At 54.7% G+C, this 20,545-nt stretch overlaps 1 protein-coding gene across 1 annotated transcript in view; it reads left to right on the forward strand.

The window, feature by feature from the left end:
- The first annotated feature begins 2,479 nt into the window (after positions 1 to 2,479).
- The window catches only part of CRHR1 (corticotropin releasing hormone receptor 1), a 45,523-nt gene continuing 27,457 nt past the window's right edge, over positions 2,480 to 20,545 (forward strand). The window contains exon 1 of the mRNA XM_032429660.1: positions 2,480 to 2,612. Within this exon, the coding sequence (XP_032285551.1) occupies positions 2,580 to 2,612 (33 nt within the window). The 5' untranslated portion in view covers positions 2,480 to 2,579. The remainder of the gene's footprint in view (positions 2,613 to 20,545) is intronic.

Here is a 20,545-nt window from a genome sequence, read left to right on the forward strand (position 1 = left end):
GGCAGAATTTGTTGGTGTTTATGAAACATACAGAAACACAGAATCTGGAAATCTGGAGCTGTCTGGTCCCTGGAGAGTCAGCTCTAAGGTTGGGCAGGACTTAACAGGGCCTGGGCAAAGCTCCCTGAGGGCCCACCAGCTTATGACCCTCTGATTTCACAATTCACTGCTTCTGTGACCTTCTAATCAAGAATTCTGCTCCCAAAAAGAATTGCCTAGAAAGGAGGGACCATGAGGCCCATACATTTGAGCATCAGGTCCACTCAACGATGATGATGGTGGTGGTTGTGGTGGTGGTGGTGATGGTAATAGTCACTATTGCTAACCTTCACTAAGCCCATGCTCTGTGCCAGGCGCTGTTCCAAGCCATTTACAAATATTAACTCATTTAAACCGACCTACAACCTTATGAGGTAAGCGCTCCTACCCCCATTCTATAAATGAGAAAATTGAGGCTCTGTTAAAGAATTTTTCAGGTTTATACAGCTTGTAAGTGGAAGAGCCAAGACTCAAACTCAGGCTACCTGACTCCAGAATGTGCACTAGGCTAGACCACTCTGCATTTAATTTTTGTTGAGAATAATAACACATTGACAGTCTGGCTGGTGCATCCATCTCTTTCGGGCTTGGGTGGGGTGAGTCTGTGCTGGATTCAGCATAACCAGCTCGCAGCACTAACCTAATGGGGGTTTTGCAAGACTCAGGACTGTGTGCTTCATCTAGAAAGTGCCACCCTGTGTGGCTAAGCCAGTGTGACCAGCTGGCTTCCTGGGCAATGCCCCTCTCCACTTGAAAGCCCCAAACCCCTTCAGAGCCCCGTCCTCCAGGCACTTTGAGCTGGGAATCAGGAACCTGAAGTCAAGGCTCAACAGCTATGGGACTTCAGACAGGTCACAAGCAGTCTGCACCTCAGTTTCCCCGCAAGCAAACTGTGCATGTTGAATCACACTACCTCTTACAGTAACTCCCTTTCTGAGTGAAGAATCAGCTGGACCCCTGAATGTGCTGGTTCTTGCCTAATGTGATGAGAAGTTGGTGGACGGGGGGGTCCGGGGGGGGCGGGGGGGGCGGTGTGTGCAGCAGGGCACGGAGTCCAGGGCAGTTAGGATCCGAGTTTGATTTCAGAGCCGGCTCGCCACCACTCTGGGACCGTGCTCTGCCTGGGAGTCCTCGGGCTTGCTCTGAAGGGGCTTTGCTTGGCGCTGCAGTCTGAGGCTTTGCCGGGAGGCTCCACCACTCTCTTCAACTTCCCCGTGGAAAAAGGAAGGGGTAGGAGAAGTTAAAAATTCTGTCCAAATGCAAGGGCTGGAGAGGAAAGTTTAAGGGGCTGGAGGGGGTGGGAGCTGCTTCCCAGAGCTGGGGGTGGGGTAGGGAGCTAGGGAGCCAAGCCAGCTGAAGACCCTGAGGTCTGGCGGGGAGGCTGACCCCTCCCCCGAGGGTCCGGCCGACAGGGGGCGCTCGGCCTCCTCCACGCCCTGCTCTCTGGATGCCTAGCTGCTTTCCCCAGCTGTAGTGCTATGCGCGCTCTGCTTTCCCCTCCACGGTGCTCAGATGCCCGCTAGTCCCGCAGGGCACCGCCGTCTCCCCTTCATCTTAGGGTTCCCAGGTTCAGCCCCTTGCCTGGACCAAATTGGGCAGGCGCTTAGTTTGTGGACTGAATGAATGAACGAACGAACGAATGAATGAGAAGGATTCGTCCCGCAGAGCTTCGCGTCTCTGCGCGCACCTGGGGTGTGGGTGCCAAAGGTGCTGAGGATTCAACGCCCGGACCCTGCTGAAGTGGGGGCGGCGCGGACCTTCTCCCGGCCGGCTGCAGGGCGGGAACTGCCCAAACGCAGTGCCCTGCTTCGCCCGGTTTCCGCGGCGTCTCTGCCCATTCGGGGCTGCCCTATTCCCCAGTCTCCAATCGCCTCGCTATTATAGATTCACCTGAGCCCCCCAAGTTCCCCCAGACTCCCTGGACTCCCCAGACCCCAACCTCAAGCCAGGCGGGAGGAGGGAGGCGGGAGGCGGGAGGCTGCCTCCTCTCCCGCCCCCGCCCTCCCATCCCGGGCTGCGGCGGCCGCCACCGCTGTCAGTGCGTCCCGCCGACTGCCGCAAACCCGGGCGCAGGGATAGGGGGTCAGCAAGGCGAGGGCGCGGGGAGCCAGCCCGGGAAAGGGGGGGTCGGAGGAGGCGAGGGGGAGCGAGCAGAGGGGCGCGGCGCGGAGGAGGGACCGAAGGGGAGGGGAGAGGCGAGGGCGAGAGGGGAGGGGACGCTAGGCGAGGGGGCGGGGAGTCGAGGCGGGGAGCTGCGCGGACCGAGGGGGAGGCGGCGGGGACGCGAGGCGGCTGTCGGCCCGGCTGAGTCAGGCAACGGCGGCCAGACTTGCCCGGGCCGGGGAGAGCGGGAGCCTGCGGGGCCCGGCCGGGCTGCGGGGCCGGGGAGCGCCGAGCCGGGCACCTCGGAGCCGGGCAGCGCGACACCGGGGCCCGGCCGCCCAGCCCGCGCCGCCGCCCCAGCCCGCCACCGTCGGCCGGCCCCTCTGGGATGTCCGAGGGACCCAGGCGTCCGGGACGGTGATTGAGCGAGCCCGAGGATGGGACGGCGCCCGCAGCTGCGTCTCGTCAAGGTAAGAGCGAGCCGGTCAGCCCTCGAGCGCGGGCGCCCCCAGCCCCGGGCCGGCGCGGGACGCGGGTGGGCTGTGGGTGTAATGGGGGTCGCTGGGGAGGGCTGTGCACAGGTCCCTGCCCCTGGACCTCTGGAGCCGGCGTGGCGGGGGCGGGGAGGACTCAAGTGAAAAAAAGACATCATTGTGGCGAAGCTGCTGGGATGTTGGCGGAGGAGGGGGTCCGCCCACCCGGGCCACCGGCTGTGTGCGGAGAATCGCTTAAGGCTTTCGGAGTGAAAACTTGGTTCCACCGCCCACCCCCCCCTCCACCCCCCGATGCAGACCCCGACCCCGGGACAGGCGGCTCTGGAGGTGGGTTCCCCACCGGCCCCAGCACCCTCTCACCAGCTCCCCCACTCCGCCCGCCCCCGCCCTGTTCTTGGGAGCTCCTTCCTGCCCCTTCCCCTGCTCGGAAAGCTGCGAGCGCGGGGAGATCAATGTGCCCCGTGTCTCCCAGCCTTTGATCAATCTCGCAATCTCCGGGGAGGAGACGGTGCATCCGGCGGCGGTTACAGCCCTGCGCGGCGGCCGGCCGGCAGGAGCCCAGCGCTCGCTGCCCGAGCCTTTGCACTCGCGAGTCCCTGCGCCGCGCGGGCGGCCGCGCCTGCTTCTCCTGCTCCGGGTCTGGCGACGCGATTCCGGCGCCCGGAGTTTCGAAAAAGTCGCCAGACCGCACGTCCAGCGTTTGCCGGCTGAAGTTCGGGGGCGAGGGGGAGTGCCCGCGGGCTGCGTCGGCCGGGGAAGGGCCGGGGTGTCGTCAGTCCGGCCCGCCGGTAGTGACAGCCGCCACTTCCAGGGCCGAGCGCTTCCCAAAGCGGTTCGGCTCGCCGGGTGTAGGCGCGTAAGCAGCAGCCGGAGGGAGAGGTGGGTGGGCCTGGGCACCGCTGCGCGTCTCGCCGGAGGATCCGGACTCTGCAGGGTCGGTGTGGACGGCCTGGTCTACAAACACAGACCACACCAGCTTGACTGGGTCCGGGGCATTTAAAAGCGATTACATTGAAAAGAATTGAATGGATTTGGGGGAGGGGTGCGAATTTCATTTTTCCATCAGTTATTAAACCAACTGTACGTATACCAGCTCACAGTGGTTTGACTTAAAGCACCCCAATTTTAAAATGTAACAGCTGTCAGTTGGTCAATGGAGACGTTACTGAAGCTTCCTCCATCCTCTCTCCCTCCCCTCCTAAATATTTATAAGTGTTTTTTTAAAAACAGCTGAGGGGTGGTCTGATTGAACCCATATCCCCTCCCCCACCCATTAACTGAGGACTAGGGGTGAACCCAGAGATTATTTTATGGGTGATCAAGAGACGGGGGCGGGGGAGGGAGGGAGGAAGAAAAACATCCAGGGAGGTAGAATAGATGGTATTGAATGAGAATATTTTCCGAAAGGCTAGTGTGTACCCAACCTTGCTCTGAATTCACTAATCAGTTAGACTGAATTGGATCTTTTAAATGGATTCAAAGAACTGAACTGTAGGTTTTGTTTTGTTTTTTAAGTTTACATGGTAATAGGTAAATGTTCTTTCTCCGGCCTTTCTTAGAATCCTGGGCAATTCTCTGCTTAGAATTGTCACATTTTTCTACAAGAAAAAAGGAATATTTTTTTCTTATCGTATGTGTGTGTTTTTCCTTGTAGATGGTGAGATGTGTGTTTCTCCTACTAGATGGTGAGGTGTGTGCCCTGTGTTCAGTAAATACCGAATGAGTGAGAGGCAGTGAATGAATGGACAGCTAATGCTGGTTTCAATTAAATAATTACTTTTTTCCTTCTATTTATGTAGCATGTACAAGTTGCTGGGTGTTGTTCTACCTGCTTTGCAAATATTAAGTCACATAGTCTTTATAACAGCCCTAGGAAGTAGGGATTATTACTGAGGCACAGAGAGGCTAAGTAACTTCTTCAAGGTCACACAGCCAGTGAGTAGTGAGTGGAACCAGAATTCAAACCTAGGCACTGTTCTAAGGGTTTGTTAGCTTTGATCAGCAAATATTCAACACCACTTAAATCTCATCCTAGACCTCTGCCAAATGAGAGCCCAGGTAGTTCTGTCAGTTTGAATCTAGGGGAGTTAATCCAACATCCAGCTCGGTCCCCAACAAGTCAGCCAGCGTTGGGAAAGGACCCGCTCTGGGGCACTTACTGTGGGGTTAGCACTGCCCTGGTTATAGGGGACTGGGGGGAAAGTGTGGATGCAGAGGAGGAGACAGGTGAAATATTGTCTCTGCCCCCAGGTGAGAGGGGGATGGAGCGCCTCTGGGTCACCTACCCACCAGCTGCAGCTCCTCGCAGGGAGACCCAAGTGTGGCTCAGCTCCCAACGGTGGGCTCCAGGTGGGCCGCAGGTGTGAGGGTGGAGAAGGCAAAGCCTGGTGGGATAGCAAAAGAGATTGAGTTCTGAAGCTGGCGCTGGTTTTATTGCTATTGTTCTTTTTTTTTTAAAGAATTTTTTTTTTTTTAATTTATTTGAGAGAGAAAGAGAGCACAGCAGGGGAGGAGTAGAGGGAGAGGGAGAAGCAGACTCCCTGAGAACAAGGAGCCCGATGTGGGACTCCATCCCAGGACTCCGGGATTATGACCTGAGCCAAAGGCAGACGCTTAACCGACTGAGCCACCCAGGTGCCCCTATTGCTATTGTTCTTATCATAAGAGCAAGCTAGTAGCATCACACAGTCTAGAAACCAGAGGGGGCAATTATTACCCCCCTCACCCTCCTCACACAGCCACTGCGATCATTTTTGAGATGATCCCTGTAGGCCCTTTCTGGGTACCCTCGTGGCTGTTGGGCACACCCTCTACTATGTCACAGCCTGAGTCTGTCCCGGGTTATTCCTGAGCCTCCAGAGGGAGCTTGTCAACATCTGCATATTGCTTGTACATGGATATACTTTGGATCCCGAACCGGCACATATTTGGACCATATTCTTTTTATTTATTTATTTATTTATTTATTTATTTATTTATTTATTTTTAAAAGATTTTATTTATTTATTTGAGAGAGAGAGCACATGAGAGGGGGAGGGTCAGAGGGCAAAGCAGACTCCCTGCCAAGCAGGGAGCCCGATGCAGGACTCGATCCAGGGACTCCAGGATCATGATCTGAGCTGAAGGCAGTCGCTTAACTAACTGAGCCACCCAGGCGCCCTGGACCATTTTCAAATTCTTTTTTGACAGGTACTACGGAGCCACTTTCTGAGGGGAGCATTGGCGGGTGGGGGGAGAAGTGAGCTGGCGGGGGGGGGGGCATGGGCTGCCACAGACCAGGTACAGAGTAGGAGAGTGCGGCTGAAAGGCATCCAAGGCCTTTCAGATTCTATATGAGTCTCTAGGGAGGGGGTCAGTCCAGTGGAAAAACAGGACACTGACCCAGAGCCTGTGAGGATCAGCTCAAGTGGAAAATCCATTTTTCACCCTCTCTGACATTTGCCCCTCGGGGAGCATCAGCAACCAGCAGGGTTCAGCTGTACAGAAGAAGGAGTTTGGAGGGTCCAAGGTGCCCCCTGGCAGCACCCCACGCACCCACGATGCATGCCGAGCCCAGGGGCCCGAGCCCTGGCCATGGTGTGGCCTGGAAGGAAGGCGTTAGGCACAGGGCTGATCATTTCTGCAGTTATTGGGGTGGAAAGGCCATCAGCCTGGGATTTGGCAAACGTGACTTGGGTCTCAGCTGTGCCTCTAATCAGCTGTGTGACTTAAGGCAGCTCACCTTCCCCCTCTGAGCCGCAGTTTCTCTGTCTATAAACAGGGGTATTGGACTAGATTACCTGGTACCTTTCATATCTCTGTGAAAGATCTGTTCCCAAACACTCCTTAGGGCCATGAACTTCTCCGGGAAGAGTGGGCTACAGCAGAGCCACTTCCCAGCTCTGTCCTCCCCAGCTGTGGGACCTTGGGACTTGGCACCTGGACTCAGTACCCTGTCTGAGCTTGAGTATCTCCGACTATGAAATGGAGGCAGTACCTAACTTACGAGGCTGAGGTAAAGATGAAAGCGTTAATGCACGGAAAGTACCTGAAACGGCACCTGGCACAGAGTTTGTTTTCAGAAAACGTTGCAAGGTGACTGCTCTTCAGACGAAAGGGGATAATGCAGGAAAAGCAACTAGGAAAAGCTCTTGGACGCTCAATATATAGCATTTTCGCATCTTTCACTTTTCACAGCACTAAGCCTAATAATCCACTGCACGTAGTGGTCATTTCACGAATGTTTGTTGATTGGATGGGTGGCATTATTGTTGCTTTTTCCAGTTTGCTATTGTACGATCAAAGTGGACCAATTGCTGTTCCCACGAGATGCAGATGTCATGTCAAAATCACCCTAGCAGAAAAGCCATCTCGGGGCACCTGGGTAGCTCAGTCGGTTAAGCCTCCAACTCTTGATTTCAGCTCAGGTCATGGTCTCACGGTCATGAGATGGAGCCCCACTGGCTCTGCACTGGGCATGGGAGCCTGCTTGGGATTCTCTCTCTCTCCCTCTCCCTCTGCCCCTCCCATCCCCCCTCTCTCTCTTAAAAAAAAAAAAGAAAGAAAAGAAAAAGAAAAAAAAAGCCATCGCTGATGCTCTGATGCAGAAACAGGAACTGCCCTTTAACTCCACTATTTAAAAAAGGAAGGAAGGAAGGAAGGAAGGAAGGAAAGAAGGAAGGAAGGAAGGAAGGGAGGAAGGAAGGAAGGAAGACAGCAAGCAACAAAGAGCCAGTGCAGCACCCCAGTGATTTAGAGGATCCGTTGAGGGTAAAGCCTTGATTGCTGAAGCTCGAGCCCCTTTGCTGTGTCTGGAGGAGAGCTCCTTGGTAGCAGGTGACCTGGGCCTTTCTTGTTCCTTCCTCTGTGCAGAGAGGGGTGGGGGTGGTGATCTCTCCCAGTTCTGACTGTCCCCTAACCAACCCTGGAATCAACAAAAGGAAGAGTGAGCCCATTTTGGAGCTAAGGCCAAATCTTAATCTTAGTTGCAGTTTCACATTCAAAGAATGAATTTGTTAATTACAAATGACTCCTGTTTACTTAGATTCTCAGAGTCCTTTTTCAGCACTTGCCTTCAGACTTGCTCTTGGCCAGCCAGCCCTCCCTCTGCCCGATGTGGTGGTCAGCATCTTCTTGTGCAGGTGGGAACATCAGGTGAAGCAGATGTGGGCAAGTTAGGTTATCACTTTGAACCTCAGTTTCTTCGTCTGTAAAAAGGGAGAAAATAGTACCTACTTTATGGGATTAATCATAATGATTTCATGAGATGTCAGGTGTGAAATTAAGCACAATTGCACAGTGTCTGGCGTAATAAGTAATTAGCTAGAGTGGTCAATAAATCTTACCAAATTTTATCAATCCAAAGAAGACCACCAAAGGATGGGGTGAGGGAATGGAAGGCGGAGGAAGGAGTGCTTGGCAGTGGAGAATCTCCTCCTGCCCCAAGAGTCCTTGTCACAGTCCCTGGGGAGAAGGCATGGGGTCACCTGCCGTCAGCTGAGTGCAAAGGTCAAAGGACAGAGGTGCCTGCAATTGGCCCTCTGAATATCTGACATGTGAAAACACTTGATAATAAAAGTGAAACATGTAGGGAGGATAATACAAAATGATTAACTCACTGATGTAAACAATTATTTTGAAAACAACTAGCTGGAGTCCATTAAACAACAGATTCTTCACCATTCCTTTCCGGAGTAAGCGGTATCTGCTTCAGCAAAATGGAGAAGGCGGGGTGGGGAAGGGGAGCCTTGGGGAGCGTGGGCATAAACTTCCTTTTCTGTGAAATGGCCATGTTGAGAGGAATTTCTGGGAGACAGGTCCCGTGTACACAGAACTGCCAATTCAAATGCTCTTGCCAAACATGTTCTTTGGCCAACTGTCCACGCAGTGGCCATGAAACTGTTTCAGGGACAAATGAAGATATTTGGGAGTACCTGCCTGCCCTATAAACACAGGCAATTTCATGATCCCACCCTGGCCCTGCTGAGCCCTCGGGGAGCAGCCCTAGTGAGGTGCTTTAAGGAGGGGCTCTTGGGGTACACACCTGCCCCCCTCCACCTCTCCATCTGGTTCCAACCTCTAGCCAATCTGGCCATGAGCCAGGGCGCCTAGGTCAGAGTCCAGGATAGAAACTGGCCAGACTGGTCCAGCCGCTTCCGTTGCTCTAGGCTGTCAGACTACAATTTGGAGATTTAAGAGGCGGTAGGGTTGTCCTGAGGCACAGGGGGAGACTTAGTTGAAACTTTAAGCGCTGGGAGGCAGGGCTTTTGGGACCATGGCTCCGTGTGCCTGGCAGGTGCCTGGAGCCCAAGAGCCCGGGAGCAAGCCTTGCCAGGGTGATGGGCTAGGGCAAGAGATGGCTGTGTCATTTCATTTAGGGCAGGGACTTTCTCCCCTGGGATCCGTGTTTTCCCAGCCTCCTTGGCATCGTGTGGGCAGGGCTCAGTGGTTTCCAGAGGTGCCAGCCCTGACACGTGGGGACGGAGCTGGGTGGGGAGAGGGAAGGAGGCCCAAGAATGCGGGGCTGGACTCTGCAGGCTGGGGGAGGAGACTGGCGGGGGGGGGGGGGGGGGGAGTGGCTACCCGGGGGGAGGGTTAAGGGAAAGCCCTGGGCTGACTAAGACACAGTCCTCAGGGGTCCAGGCCCCCAGCACTGGTCCCCACCCCCATCCCACTAACAGAAGCAAAAGCCCAGCAGGCCATGGGCCTGCTCAGGGTGGCCAATTTTATTATTATATAAGATGTGGGCATGCAGAGAGACACTGGAGAGGCAGACAGAGAGACAGAAACTAAAGGGGATGCAGAGGTGGCTATCACTGGCCAAAGTTGGCATGAGAGAGAGAGAGATCAGGACAGAAAGCCTAGAGGACAGAGGAGGGAGGAAGGAAGAGAGAGAGAGAGGAAAAGAGAGAAAGAGATGTAGCAAGAAAAAAGACCTGTGTGTCATTTTTGGTGGTTTTGCTTTGTACTTCCGTACCCCCTAGCACCCAACAGAACGCGTGCCCCTGCTTCTGAGGCCAGAGATCGCATTTTCCCTCTTCATTTCTTCTAAGAATTGTCACCCCCCATCCCTACCCTTCTGCTTGGTGCCTTCCTCCACTGTCAGGAGACCCCGGGAGAGCAGGGATGCTCTGAGGCTCGCTGCGTGGAGGCCGCTGATGCACATGCGCAGAAAGGAGCCCTCCCCTCACCCGCACCAGCCTCCCACTGCCCCCAGGGCTGAGTTCTCCGCCCCAAGTTCAGAAGGAACAGAGCCTGCTGCCTTTGTGGTCCTAACTGACCACCAGTGTGCAGTCTGTCTGTCTGTCTCTTTCACACACACACACACACACACACACGGATTCCAGTGAGTGAGCCACCGTGGCAGCATTTGTACTAGGCTGCCCCCACCTGCTACCCCTTAGATGGTCACCACCCCGTCCTGTCTTCCCTGAGCACAGCTGAACCGGCAAGGCCAGTGTGTGGCATCCACCAGCTTGAGGCCAGGGCTGGAGGACAGACTCACAGAAGAGCACCTGGGCACCCAGGGGCTGTGGGCTCAGCAGTGCGAGCGGACGGCAGGTCGGACAGTCTCCATGGTCACTCCCGGGGCCACACAGGCCGAGAGGCTGGCCCTTGGAGGGATGCCTGTGTCCTGGGCTTGGTCTGAGCCCCTGCCCGCTCCCCCTCCTCCTGCCTTTCTTTCTAACCAGCTTCTCTTGGCCAGATGCGCCATTTACTGAGCTGCCTCTGTGCCAGGCCCGCACACACCACCCTACTGAGTCCTCCTGTCCCATTCTGGACGTGAGAGAATCAGACACTCTGGGCATCCGTCAATGCTCTGGCCCTCCACCTCACTCAGACTATCCTCCTTCCTACCCTCTCTGTACCCCTAGAATACTCATTTCTTTTTTTTTTTTTTTAAGATTTTATTTATTTATTTGACAGAGAGAGACACAGCGAGAGAGGGAACACAAGCAGGGGGAGTGGGAGAGGGAGAAGCAGGCTTCCGGCCAAGCAGGGAGTCCGATGCGGGGCTCGGTGTGGGACTCGATCCCAGGACCCTGGGATCATGACCTGAGCCGAAGGCAGACGCTTAATGACTGAGCCACCCAGGCGCCCCCCCAGAATACTCATTTCTAACGGCTGCCCTGCCTTTGGCCATGCCGCTGCTTATTGTGGGGCTTCCACCCTCCAGTCTCTGCACCAAACCTGTCTGACGTGTCCACCAAAGTCTTCCTGAACTATCCCTACCCCCTCTTCCAGGAAGCCCTCCCGTGAAGTGCATCTCTCCCCGGTTGTTCCTGTGCTTGCTCTGTGTCTCCTCCTCCTGATGTGAGCCTCTAGCTCAGGGTGGGCTCTCAAACAACAGAGGACCCTCTTGTTCTTTGGTGTGTCCCCCCACAGGATGCTCAAAACATTTGCTAACCAGACCCCACACGGACCCCTAGTCGCTCACATCCCCTGAGCCCTTGTTCCCACCGTAGATTCTGAGCTCCACCGGGGCCAGGAGGAGTCCCTTAAACACACACTCAAAGGTCCCTGGTACCCCGTCCAGCGCTCCAGGCCCGCACTCAGACCACAGATGTGGAATTCAGGGGAGGGTGTCTCCCGGTTCCTGCTCCCCGCTGCATGTTTGTCGGTGCGCATACAGGTACTATGGTGACAGGAGACACAGAAATGACAAGCTAGACAGATAGTTCCTCTGCCTCTGTGTGCGGATTTATGACTCAATGGCAGACCGAGTGCGACGCTGTCGGCGCCACTTAGTAACACTGAGCGAATCCGGCCCTGCCCGGTGTCCCACCCCTGTCCCCCCTTTGTCTACGTGTGAAAGGGGTTCTGGGCAGGGTTGGTGGGAGATGTCGCTGGAGGGAGATTTGGAGCTGGGCTGACAAAGGTGCAAGATCCTTCTCAGAGCCTGGGGTCTTCAGACAGCAGGGCACTGTGGTCCCCAAGCAGGGGCCGGGGAGGAGGTGTGGTGGCGGCTTGGGGTTCCCTCCGCACTGCTGCCCTGGTTTTGCTGGGAACGAGGCAGGAATAGTCAGGCAAGATAGAGGTGGGCAGAAGACACCAGAGAAAAGGAGTGGGCCCATTCTTGGCTCCCTCTAGAGGATCCTGTCTCTCAATCCACATCCCAACCCCCTAGTTCCTTATGGGAGGGGGTGGGGCCGCCCCTGGTGTCTTTCTCTCCAGTTTGCTGGGCCCCCAATAGCCTCGCCATTAATGCTGCTGCCAGGCTGTGAAATGCGGGGCCCGTGCGCCCCTGAGAAGCCGAGCACCCCCCGAGGAAGGAGCGCTGTCCCTAAAGCTGAGGGGGCGCTGTGCCTGGGGTTGGAGCCGGCTCTGCCACTTCCCAGCTGGGTAACCTTGGGCAAGTCACACAGCCCTGCCAGGCTTGGTCCTCCTCTGGACCATGATGGAAAATAAAGGAGGAGATGCTATGTGGTGAGGGTCCCGCCCCCCAATAAAACTCACTGAGTGAGACCTGCTGCTTTTACTGGGGGGGCCCTCCCCTCGCCTCGGCCACCCTGGACGCTGGCCCCAACCATGGAGCCTCCTCTGTGGGGCCTCCCCGATAAGCCAGCCACAGTCTGCTCTCTTCCAGCTAAGGCAAGGCTTCTCACACGGGCCGTGGGGAAGGACCACATGGATTTTTCCAGTCCATGGCAGACTGGCACCTGGCCCTACTGCACGCAGCCTGTACCACATGCCTGCCCTGGAGAGGTGGACGGCGTCGGAGTTGGTCTAACCCTGTTCACTGAGAACCATCTCTTGACAACCCGGGAGGATGTCCGAGCAAGGACAATTCACATCAGTGTTTCCAAATGCTTACTCTCAGTGACAAATGGTTTGCAGCCCAGCACCCATCCCGACTACCCTTCGAGTACCGCTGGTCTAAAACCCTCCTTTGGAGCCAGAACTGAAGGCCCAGAATCCCTGGTTCACTTTTCATGGGAGCCCGGCTGCCGGCCATGCTCTGCACTGTGCGCCTCCTGACTCGGGATGGAGAGGCTCTTTCTGGCAGGGGAGCCTGGGCCCTGATGCGGGAAGAGCTCATGGCCACGAGGGTGGGAACCTTTGCTTTCCTCGGAGCCCTTACCTCTGGCAATTCTGCGTGGACCCCCTCCCCTCTTGGTTCTTACTCATCGCCTGCACCTTGTCACTGAGGTGGGGTGGGGAGGTTCGTGCCCTTCTGTGGTCGCCGGGCTCTGGTGAGACAAGAGAAGCCCTTCCTCTGCGGTGGGCTCACCCCAAAGCTCACGGAAATCAGCCCCATGTGGGTTCTAGCCCGTGGCCCCGGGCTTGCCCAAGATAAGGGAGCCCAACTTCTCCAGTGCTCCAGGGCCCGACTCTGCCTCCCGCCTCCCGCCTCCACGGTGCTGGCCCTGGGCACAGGCTGCCCCAGGGCCTCGTCCGGGTGAGCCCAGCTTGCTGGCTTTGGGGAAGAGGCTGCCACGTGTGCCTTCCCCGTGCTGCTCGTTTCCCTGCATAGGCTGCACCCACAGGCAGGCACCTTCCTGCTTCATCCCTGCATCTCCTGCCTCATCCCTGCATCTCCTGGGCATATTCCCGCAGTTCCCCTGCTTTCAGCCAGAGGCTAGGAGGTGGGTGAGTGACTGGGCCAAGGTCCCACGGGGCGTTTGCTGGAGGGAGTGAGATCAGGGCCTCTTTGTGTCCTACAGACCTGTCTCCCTTGTTCCCCCATTCTTTCCAGGGTCCCCCACCTGCTGGTCCCTCTCCCAGTTTCCATGATGGGCCGGCAGGTGCGTGTCTTCAGATCTGGGAGGAAGCTACAAAACGCTCCAGTGCAGTTTCCGAGTCTCGGCACGACTGACATTTGGGGCCAGGTCATTCTTTGCTGCGGGGGCTGTCCTGTGCATGTGAGGCTGGAGGGCAGCAACCCTGGCCTCCAGCCGCTAAATGCCAGTAGCTCTCCTCCAGCTGTGGCGACATGACATGTTTCATGGGGGACAAAATTGCCCCCAGTTGAGAACCGCTGGGTTAGTTCAGGTACCCTCAGTTCTGGGGGCCCTGCAGAGTCACCTGGAGAGCATTAAAAACTAGAGTTTCCCCGCAGGCTGGCTGAACCTGAATCTCTGGGGCGAAGCCCGAGAAACAGAATTTTCTATCTCCCAGATGCCCAGGACTGCCTGGAAACTTCTGATTTCACCTAATTCACTTCTTTTGCAGGCAAAGAAGCAGGGCCATTGACTGTTGTAGGGACGATTGTATGGTTGTTCCTAATCTCTGCCCTAAATTACCCTGCTCAGTGGGGCTTGGTGGCCCAGAAGCCCCTTTAAACCAATGCCTCATGGCCTCGGAAGGCAGTTGCTTCTCCAGAAAAAAACAGCCTCAAAACCTTTAGCGGTCTTCTAATAGAACCTGATTTCCACACGCCAGATGATTTCACTCTGCCTTCCTGGCCCTCTCCACACCCCTTTTAAAACGCAGCTTCTTAAAGGACATCCCTTTTCTGCTGATGACGACATCCTGCTCACCTCACACCTGTCAGAGAGCGGCTAAGCCGGGGGCGCAGTTGATAGTGACACGTGCGTAGCTGGTGTCTTCTCATGCTGTCCCCAGCACCTCAGCTCTGTCACCCAGAGTAACAGGTGCCTCTCCCATGCCCTCAGCGATGGTTTCCCAGTGGCTGGGGGCCATTGCAGCTCCCGGGAGCAAGGGGCTGGATCAGAGTCTCGGCCCAGCTCCACTCCTCTCCAAGAACCAAACTCAGCCCTGCCTGAGTCCCCCGACAGTGTCCGACTGTTGTCTACCCCCCAGTTCCCACAGCCAGCTCTTGGGGAGCCAGGCCGTAGCCCAGAGCTAGACATCAAGAATCAAAGGAAACCTGTACCTCCTCTTTGGGAGGGTCCATGCTGAGGGGTGGGGAGGACAGGCAGGGAAACTGGCTATCCCACCCAGGGGTACAATCCCAGCACTGGAATACGGTTCCCATGCCAGGCCCCCCAGTTACTGTGGTAAGTGACCTTGAGCAGGTTACCCTCTGTGCATGCATCAGTCTGTCATCTGTGCAGTGGGAAGAGAGTAAAGGCTCAACTTCTTGGAGTCAAGCAGGATTAAATGAGAAAAATCAGAGTCTGGCACGGTGCAAGCCTTCAACACAAGCTGGAATTTAGAGAAAGGAAGGAAAGGAGGGAGGGAGGGAGGGAGGGAGGAAAAGCTGGAGAGGTTAAGACTAGGGGAGAGAGGAAGGTGGGTGGGAGGGAGGCAGGGAGGCTGAGAAGGCGTGAGCTATGAGGAAATAGTAATGAGTGAATCTGAGGGGGAGCCCTACGAAGAGGGGGAGAGAATGAATGCGTGAGAAGCAGAAAAAGGAGAGCAGAGCAGGCTGGGAGGTCAGCAGGGCTCTGGGCACTGCCTCCCCGCCGCCACCCTTCCCCGTGCCCGGCCAATCCCCACGGAGAGGCATACTCCACTTCCGCAGGAAGCTGCTGGCTCCTGGGAGCAGAGAGGTGGTGGAAAGTGGGTGCACATGCCGTGGGTGGGCAGGGGACCCATCAGGAGGGGCTTCTGGAGAGAAAGACCAAGTTGGGAAGGAAGCCACTTGCACAGAGTCGAGTGAGAGTTCTCACCGCCACCTGTTACCTGCTTACCCTGTGTTCGGCCCCGTGTTGTTTTATTTTATTTTTACTTTTTTAAATTTAATTTTATTTTATTCAAATTCACTTAATTAACATATAGTGTATTATTAGTTTCAGAGGTAGAGTTCAGGGATTCATCAGGTATGTGGAACACCCAGTGCTCATCACATCCCATGCCCATGCTGTTTTCCATGCACCGTGTTGTTGACTCGCTTCAAGAGCTTCAGAGTGTAATTTTCATCCCTATTAGCCCCATTTACAGATGGGGAAACTGAGACTCAGAGAAGTTAAGCCACCCAAGGTCACACAGGTAGGAGGGGCAGATAGAAGATCCCAACGCAGATTTCTCAGGCCCCAGAGTCAGAGGTCTGATTTCCACTCTCCTGTGCATCCTGAAGGCAGAGCATATTCAGACCTGGAAAGGACTGTAGGGAACACACTGCCCTCCTCATTTTACAGATGAGGAAACTGAGGCAGGAAAGGGCGCGGGGCAGTGACTTGTCCAGGGAGCAAGTTTGCCAGGGTCAGAACAGGACCTCAGCCCCGCACTTCCCACCCCCTAAGGCTTTTTCCTTCCACACAGCCCGCTAAGGAGCTAGGAACTCAGCCTCTGAGAGAGCACCTGGCGGCTGGAAGCAGAGATGCAGGAAAACGGGGAATAGGCAGTGTCCTGGTGGGAATTACAAGGGGACCCCATGGTCAAAGGAGGCAGAGAGTAGAAACCCACCTGTTCATTCATTCAGTCAATCATTTATTCATTCAGGCATCGTGGGGCCGACTCTGTGCCAGGCCCTACTGAGGGTCCAAAGGCAGCTGAACATAGAGCTCGCCCTCAGGGAGCTTAGAACCCAAGGGACAGTAGATCTGGGATCCTTGGAGGGGTCTGTGTAAATCCAGAGCTGGGGTCTTGCAGGTCCTCACTGCCCCTGGGCTGGGAGAAGCAGGTACCCACTGCCCTCAGCTGTGCTGAGGGTCCTCATTAAGGGAGCAGAGGAGTGACTAGCTCCCCAGACCCCCAGGAGAAGGGGCGGAGGCGAGGAACACCCCAGCGAGCCCTCCACCCGCCGATCTGTAGGCAGGAGACTTTCCTTTTATTTTTTCCTCTCTGCATAACAGCAATTTAAGTTAATTAAATGTAACAATAAATTATGTCTCATCTGCCTAGAATAATCTTTCACTGCTCCCCCACTCTGGGAGAAAAGCGCAGGCTCTTTGCCTGGAGGTGGGGACAGGCTGTGGCTGTCCTAGAAAGAGGCTGTCGGGGGAGGACCTGGCCTGGGCAGGATGGGGAAGGGGGGCCACTCAAGACGCAAAGGCCCTGGGCGGTCAAGAGGGCCAAGAAAGGACACACGACTTCGCCGTCCTTTGTTCCAAGTCTACTTTACCCTGGCGAGTCTACAGAGCACCTCCACGTGGATCAGAAAACACACCATGGAGGGTCTCAGTCCTGCTGGGACACGGCCCGCAGCCCTAGCCCCCAGTGACCACTCCGCTTGGCACCTCTGTGCACCACCATGGCATGGGGGCCCTGCCTGTCCCCCCACCATCACTCCATGTCTATAGATATATGCCCTGTAGGCACAGACAGGTTTCTAAAGAGTTTGGCTGGGCATATGTCTTATTTCTACAAACCAGATCCTAGGATTTTAAAAAAATATTTATTTATTTATTTATTTATTTATTTATTTATTTATGGGGGGAGCACTTGTGAGTGGGGGGAGGGGCAGAGGGAGAGAGTCTCCAGCAGACTCCCTGCTGAGCACGGAGCCCAACATGAGGCTTGATCTCACGACACTGAGATTGTGACCTGCGCCAAAATCATGAGCTGGATGCTCAACCGACTGAGCCACCCAGGCACACCCAGATCCTAGTTTTTAAATGCAACAGGGGAGTTAGCTTTTAAAGAAATCCTGATTTATGACCCCTCCTCTTTTTCATATTTAGATTTTCTTCTCTTGGCTTTGCTCAAAACAGGCTACACCTTGCAAACCATATATCTGATAAGGGGTTAATATTTAAAATATATAAGGAACAAATACAACTCAATAGCAAAAAACCTCCAAACAATCCAATTAAAAATGGAGAAAGGACCCGAATAGGCATTTTTCCAAAGAAGATATTCAGATGGCCAACAGGTACATCCGAAAAGTGCTCACTCATCATCAGGGAAAAGCAAATCAAAACCACAATGAAATATCACCTATTAGAATGGCTAGGATCAAAAAGACAGGAAAGGGGCACCTGGGTGGCTCAGTCAGTTAAGCATTCAACTCTTGATCTCAGCTCAGGTCTTGATCTCAGGGTTGTCAGTTCAAGACCTTCATTGGGCTTAAAAACAACAACAACAACAACAACAACAACAACAACAACAAAACCCAAAAGGCAAGAAATAACAAGCGCTGGTGAGTCTGGAGAAAAGGGAATCCCTGTACTCTGTTGGTGGGAATGTACATTGGTGCTGCTACTCTGGAAAACAGTATGGAGGTTCCGCAAATAATTAAACATAGAACTTTTATATGAGCTAGCAATTCCACTTTCTGGGTATATGTCTAAAGGAAATGAAATCACTATCTCGAAGAGGTATGTGCACCCCCATGTTCATGGCAGCATCATTTATAAGAGTAGGGACATGGAAACAGCCCAGGGGTCCATCGAATGAATGGCTAAAGACATTATCATAGATAGATGTATGGATGACACTGCAGGAACCCTGCTCTAGTTCACCTCTCTCCATAACCAAGCAAGATTCTGAGGCCCAGAGTGACCAGGTTATGGTAGTGACTCCATGGACACCTGTGGAAAGTTTAAATTTCAGAAGTCATCTCTCTCTGTGTTTTCCCCAAGTGGCTCACATCCGTCCCGTGCGAGTAGGAGGGACCTGATCGCCCAGAGGGCCCAGATGACTTGCCCAAAGTCACAAAATCAGTGGCAGGACTGGGCTCAGAACTCAGCAGAAGCAGGAGGGATCTTGCTGAGGGATCACACTGAATGTGGCTGTGGTTGTGTCCCTGGCCCCTGCAAGAGATTTTCCTGGGGCCTGGGGTGGGGGTGGGGGTGCGGATGGGGGAGTTTCTCCCAAGCCCAGCATCAGAGGTAGTCATGCCAGGGGAGGGAAGGCAGGCCCTTCTCCTTGCTCATCATGAACTTTCGGGGGACAGGGGCAGCCCCCGGTGCTTCCAGGCCATCCCTCTTCTCCCTCCAGTGGCCCTTCAGGATCTTCCCTAAAAAGTTAATTACCCAATCATCCCATCAAAGGAAATTGCACTTTTGTGCCTTAAGGAACGGACTGAGCTTCAGCAGCATAGTTATTTATGGCCTCTAATAAGCATTTTCTGGGTGTGATTAACCTTTATGCCAGAGTCACACTGGGAATCGGGATGGCAGTTTCAATTCCAGCCATCACACTGGCCTGTGGGGGGATGTGGGGGGGGCTGGGCAGCAGCTGTCAGACTCCGACCCCCACCCTCCCTCTCTGAGGGCCCCTGCACCCTTCTCTCTCCTCTGCCCATCCTTTTTTTCCCTGCCCTGATCTGGGCTATCCCCTTCCTCCAGCCTCCATCTGCTTGGAAGTTCTGGCTCCTAGTCCCCACCCAGCTGCTAAAAACAGCTCTGTGACCTTGGGCACCTCAACTAAAACTCCTGTAAAATGTGAAGTGTGAGACCTGTCCCATCTGCTTTCCGCAGAGCAGTCCCTGTCCCTGTCAGGGACCCATTTGGTCCTTGGACAGTCATTTTCTGTGATGCTGGAATCGAGCGGCAGCACACCCTTGGCCTTCTCAGGTTTGGCGTTCAAGGTTTGGCTCTGTGGTGAGTGGAGAGATTTGTCACTGAGGCGCAGGTTTTATTTTGGGCCCTGGGGCCGCTGGGCTGGCTCACCCAAGTGAGGCATCACCTAGTGAGTGAGCCTAGCGCTCCGCCAGCTTCCGCTTCCTAGGGCCATTTTGGTTTTTCTCTACCAACTGTTGGGAAATGGTAAACCTCACACAGTCCTGAAAACTTGGTTTGTCAGAAATAGCCCTGAAAGGAGAGCCAGCATCCCGAGGTAATGACCGCGGGGAGGAGCCAGCGGAACAGCCCAAGGAAATGCTGGTTCCTAGGCCCAAACCACTTTGGGTTTGCTTTGAGAGAGGATGACATGTCCGATGTGGTGGAGGCCCAGGCCTCTGATGTGACCCCACCCACCGGAAGCTCTGGCCATCTATTTTGGCTGCTAGACCTCCCTGAGCTGTGGAGGAAGCTTTGCGTCCTCCCCTGGAAAATGGCTGTCATTACACACGACACGCTGCATGTCCATACAGGCTTTTGCATGTTTGTGGACCCCAGATCAAGAACTGTCAGCCTTAGAAGGAAACAAACAATATCCTGGAAATTCTGGGGGCCTGTTCCCAGAGTGCAGTAGTCACCTGTTGTTGGGGCTAAAAATCTAGCGAACGTTGAAGAGATCAGTGTGTGGTGGAGAGGAAATATACAGGAAAATTCCAGACTTTTCCTGGAAGTGTGATTCAGGAATAATCCAGAAGCCTTTACAAATCCTTCCACAGAGCAAGAGGTGGTACAAGCACTGATTCTATACAGAACTGAGCTTTCCTGAGAGGAGAGGTTGGTTTGGGAATTTGAAGAAGCATTTTTCTTTGCACAATGCAAACCGTGTTGATAGAGAATGACTTTGTGAACCGTCACATCCGAGATGTAAGGGTCAGGGTTATAGGCAGCCAGCCAAGGACAGGCTTTCCCTTTGCTCTTTGCATGGCATTTGGTCTGGTTTCACGATGAATCTGGATTTGCTCTGCTCCCCTGTGAACCCTAGGACATCAGGGTGAGAAGCTAAGATCTTCTGGCCCGTGTCTTTGCCAGTAATCAGAACTGAGGGGAGTCGGTGCTTTGTACTGAGGTGATTTCACGCTCCGTTTGTGAGCATCGTGAGCACCTGGGTCTGGTGCCATGTGCACAGGAGCCTGGGTCCATTGGCAGGGTGACTGAGTTGCTTTGCTTTGGAGTGTTGGGGAAGGGGCTGCCAAGGGGAGGGCTCTGGAACTGGCTTTCGAGGACTGCAGGGCTCACTGGGTGTGGTGGTGGGTCAGGAGGGGGGGTGCAGGGGGGCAAAGAACCGCAAGGGCAAAGGTGTGTGGACACCAGCAGGATCCGGTGGCTGGGCATTGATAAGTAATTCAGTGTGGATAGAACGCAGTGTGCTTTCAAGGGGGATTTGAAAGACCAAGGCACAAAGCACAAAGCAGGGTTTCAGGATTAGAAGGATAGTGGTGGAATGTCAGGCAGGGGGGCTGATATTTTCAAATAGAGCATTTCCAGTTCCTTTCACTGGCCTGTGACAATTGGCTCTGGGAG

This window comes from Phoca vitulina, unplaced genomic scaffold (genome assembly GCF_004348235.1).
Source record: "Phoca vitulina isolate PV1807 unplaced genomic scaffold, GSC_HSeal_1.0 scaffold41, whole genome shotgun sequence".
Lineage (NCBI taxonomy): Eukaryota > Metazoa > Chordata > Mammalia > Carnivora > Phocidae > Phoca > Phoca vitulina.